This window comes from Cyclopterus lumpus, chromosome 15 (genome assembly GCF_009769545.1).
Source record: "Cyclopterus lumpus isolate fCycLum1 chromosome 15, fCycLum1.pri, whole genome shotgun sequence".
Lineage (NCBI taxonomy): Eukaryota > Metazoa > Chordata > Actinopteri > Perciformes > Cyclopteridae > Cyclopterus > Cyclopterus lumpus.
The window spans coordinates 625001-630000 of NC_046980.1; the positions used below are offsets into that span (position 1 = coordinate 625001).

Genomic DNA, 5000 nt, shown 5'->3' on the forward strand with positions numbered 1-5000 from the left:
CAGGTCTGTGGACCCGGGGAGGACCTGCTGCCCTCAGGTGAGTCCGTCTCACCTGAGGGCAACAGGTCCTCCCTCAGGTCTGTGGACCTGGGGAGGACCTGCTGCCCTCAGGTGAGTCCGTCTCACCTGAGGGCAACAGGTCCTCCCTCAGGTCTGTGGACCCGGGGAGGACCTGCTGCCCTCAGGTGAGTCCGTCTCACCTGAGCAGGAACACACTCTCAAATGAGGTTTAAACTGTGATTAGGTCAGCGGATGTTCTCTGGGGCTTTTATTGTGAAACAGGAAGCTATTCCTATTTCCCAACCTTCGACACTGTTGAGTATATTTACTTCTCTCAGATGTCTAGATGTCTTTGATGGATACAACACTAAGTAGTTATGTTGAGTTATAACTACTTTATGGATCCCCCCCTCTGAGTGAAGTGGGCTAATCCAGATTAAATGAGACCACGTCCTCTTGCAGCAACAGGCTCAGGACCCTGAGAGACCTGGTTCAGAGCTGCTATGTTTAAGCCGCTGCGTGTGCAGGAACCTGATCCTCGAGTCCCAGACCTGCAGACCCTCACCTTCTGGTCTTGTGTTCATGCAGTCTCAGGCGGCCTCGGAGGAGCGCTCGGCCCGGTCCGCCTCGCCCTCCCTGCTGACAGCCACGGGGGGCCAGAGAGTCCTGAGCCGGCTGGACGAGGGCTCAGGATGCACCGGGCCCGAGCGGGTCCTCGCCCTCTGGACCGAGGAGGGCATCCGCAACAGCCGGGATATCCTGCAGGTCAGTATGGACTCCTGGTCCTGGTCCACACATATTATATATATATATATTAGCAGGACTAAAGGGGCTGCGGCTAGAGCGGTTAGCGGTTCGATGCTGAGGGTGGTTGAATCTGTTTCAGACCCTGGACTTCCCTCTGGAGGACCGGCTCAGTCTGGTGGACTTGACTTTGGCTCTGGACAACGAGCTGCTGGTCAGCGGGAACGGGATCCACCAGGCGGCTCTGATCTCTTACAAGAACGAGGTCCAACACCTGCAGTAGGTCTCCTGCTGAGCTAAAGCTAGACATGCTAAGCTAGGTTAAAGCTACATGATACTGATCGAGCTGTGTTGTGCTAAGCTGGGCTAAAGCTAGACACTGTGTGCAGGGTGCTGGTGGACCAGGCCTGCAGGGAGCGGGCCAAGGTGAAGACAGACCTGGATCAGGCCCATCAGAGGAACCTGCAGCTGGTCAGAGAGGTGGACGACCGCCACGCCAGCATGGAGACGCTCAACCAGAGCAGGATCAGGTCAGTTTGAACTGGTTCTATACAGGTCCTGTACTGGTATTCATACTGGACATGATACTGGTCTCATACTGGACTTTATACTGGTCTTATTCATACTGGACTTGATACTGGTCCCATACTGGACTTTATACTGGTCTTATTCATACTGGACTTGATACTGGTCCCATACTGGACTTTATACTGGTCTTATTCATACTGGACTTGATACTGGTCCCATACTGGACTTTATACTGGTCTTATTCATACTGGACTTGATACTGGTCTCATACTGGACTTGATACTGGTCTTATTCATACTGGACTTGATACTGGTCTCATACTGGACTTTATACTGGTCTTATTCATACTGGACTTGATACTGGTCCCATACTGGACTTTATACTGGTCTTATTCATACTGGACTTGATACTGGTCCCATACTGGACTTTATACTGGTCTTATTCATACTGGACTTGATACTGGTCCCATACTGGACTTTATACTGGTCTTATTCATACTGGACTTGATACTGGTCCCATACTGGACTTTATACTGGTCTTATTCATACTGGACTTGATACTGGTCCCATACTGGACTTTATACTGGTCTTATTCATACTGGACTTGATACTGGTCCCATACTGGACCTTGAGTGTCATGGTGCCATGGCTCAGCGCTCGAGGCAGCGGTGATGACAAGCTGCTCTGTGATTGGCAGGGAGCTGGAGCAGGTGTTCCGTGATAGGCTGACGGCTCTGCGCAGCCGGTGTGAGCAGGAGGGCGAGGCTCAGCTGCAGCAGGCGGAGAGGGAGAGCTGCGCGCTGCAGGGCGAGCTGCGGCTGCTGCGGGGCCAGGAGGCGGAGCTTCAGGAGGAGCTCTGTAGCGCCACACAGGTGAAGACCAGGAAGTCCAGGCTTGTTCGATGCCTTCTTTCTTTATTCCGAGAGGGAAACATCAAACACCATCTTTCTGTCATTTAAAATATGTAAACTGTCGCCAAGATGCATACAAATATTAAGATGTGTTTCAGGAGAGCAGTCGCCTGGAGGAGGACCTGAGCGCCGTGAAGCTGAAGCTGACTGAAGCAGAGCGCTCCGTGAAGCGGCTGCAGAGAGACCTGGACCAGCTGCTGCACGACAAGGTGCCGCACACCTTGGTTCAGTGTTTCAGCTTCGGAGCTGAAACACTGTCCACTTCCTGCTCAGTGAGAGACCAGCTGGTGAACATAGTGCAGCATTTAGCAGCTAGAGACGATGTTTCCTTCAGGAGGTGGACAGCTGAGAGAGAATATGGACCTCCATTCATCAGAGTCCTGATGGATCATCATGTGACGTCAGACCACCTTTAACTGGGTCATGAACCAGCTCTGAGGACATTTACATAGTACAACATAGAGTACTAACACACACACTTCATCTTCATTCTAACTCTCTAAAACCAAAGTCAAATACCTGGTTCAGAGTGTGACATTAGTCCTCACAAAGACAGCAGTACGAGAACACACACACACACACTGGTGTAGGGTAACTCGTCTCCATTATTGATGGACATTTCCTCTGTGACTTCACTTCAATCGCCGTCTTTACTTTACGTCTTTACACGGCTGATGAAGATGACTTCTGATCGATTGATTGACAGTTGGTTAAACCAATGACGTGGTTTTGATTGACAGTTTGGCGGTTTGGACCCGGCTGCTGGTCTGAGTCACGAGGAGCGAGTCGCCGAAATCATCAAAGACTACGAACTGCAGTGCCGGGTCAGACACACACACACACACACACACACACACACACACACACACACACACACACACACACACACACACACACACATATATATACAAACACGAGCAACAACACATGTACACACACACACACATGTATACACACATACAAACACGCACAACAACACATGTACACACACAGAAGTGTTTAAGCCTAAAAACCTTTTTATTCAGGAAGGCGTTTATGACTTGTCAACTATTCCTTTTTTATTTTTTTATTATTATTGTTAGTTTGTACTCTGTGGCACTCTGAGATTCTTGGATGAAGAGTGCCTTACAAATAGAATGCATTATTATTATTACAAACACACATACACACAGACTTAAACACACACGCGCAACAACACACACACACACATACACACAGACAAGCGGGACAGAAACGATGAGCTGAGCTCAGACTTCATAACTTTCTGTGGTGCGTTCAGGAGCTGCGGGACAAACGATGAGCTGAGCTCAGACTTCATAACTTTCTGTGCTGCGTTCAGGAGCTGCGGGACAAACGATGAGCTGAGCTCAGACTTCATAACTTTCTGTGGTGCGTTCAGGAGCTGCGGGACAAACGATGAGCTGAGCTCAGACTTCATAACTTTCTGTGGTGCGTTCAGGAGCTGCGGGACAAACGATGAGCTGAGCTCAGACTTCATAACTTTCTGTGCTGCGTTCAGGAGCTGCGGGACAGAAACGATGAGCTGAGCTCAGAGTTGGAGCTGCTGAAGAATCAGAGGAGCAACAGGAAGTCCAGACGCTCTGCAGAAGCTCTGACAGGCTGGAGAGGAGGGGGAGGAGCTAGCAGCACGGAGTCTGGTAACACACACACACATACATATACACACATACATATAAACACACACACACACACATACATATAAACACACACACACACACACATATAAACACACACACACATACATATAAACACACACACACACACACATATAAACACACACACACACATACATATACACACATACATATAAACACACACACACACACATACATATAAACACACACACACACACACATATAAACACACACACACATACATATAAACACACACACACACACACATATAAACACACACACACACATACATATACACACATACATATAAACACACACACACACACATACATATAAACACACACACACACACACATATAAACACACACACACATACATATAAACACACACACACACATACATATAAACACACACACACACATACATATAAACACACACACACACACACATATAAACACATACACACATACATATAAACACACACACACATACATATAAACACACACACATACATATAAACACACACACACACACATATAAACACACACACACACATATAAACACACATACACACACATACATATAAACACACACACACACATATAAACACACATACACACACATACATATAAACACACACACACACATACATATAAACACACACACACATACATATAAACACACACACACATACATATAAACACACACACACATACATATAAACACACACACACACATACATATAAACACACACACACATACATATAAACACACACACATACATATAAACACACACACATACATATAAACACACACATACATATAAACACACATACACATATAAACACATACACACCTCCATATAAACACACACACACACATATAAACACACACACACACATACATATAAACACACACACACACATACATATAAACACACACACATACATATAAACACACACACACATACATATAAACACACACACACACACACATATAAACACACACACACACATACATATAAACACACACACACACATATAAACACACACACACACACATAAACACACACACACACACACACACATATAAACACACACACACACACATAAACACACACACACACATACATATAAACACACACACACACATATAAACACACA

General features: G+C 46.4%; 1 protein-coding gene across 1 annotated transcript in view; it reads left to right on the plus strand.

Moving 5' to 3' along the window:
• Positions 1-5000, plus strand: part of ninl (ninein-like) — a 30333-nt gene that overhangs the window by 11944 nt on the left and 13389 nt on the right. The window contains exons 9-15 of the mRNA XM_034552442.1: positions 589-765; positions 887-1023; positions 1134-1274; positions 1969-2143; positions 2281-2391; positions 2923-3006; positions 3702-3840. Of these exons, the coding sequence (XP_034408333.1) occupies positions 589-765; positions 887-1023; positions 1134-1274; positions 1969-2143; positions 2281-2391; positions 2923-3006; positions 3702-3840 (964 nt within the window). The remainder of the gene's footprint in view (positions 1-588; positions 766-886; positions 1024-1133; positions 1275-1968; positions 2144-2280; positions 2392-2922; positions 3007-3701; positions 3841-5000) is intronic.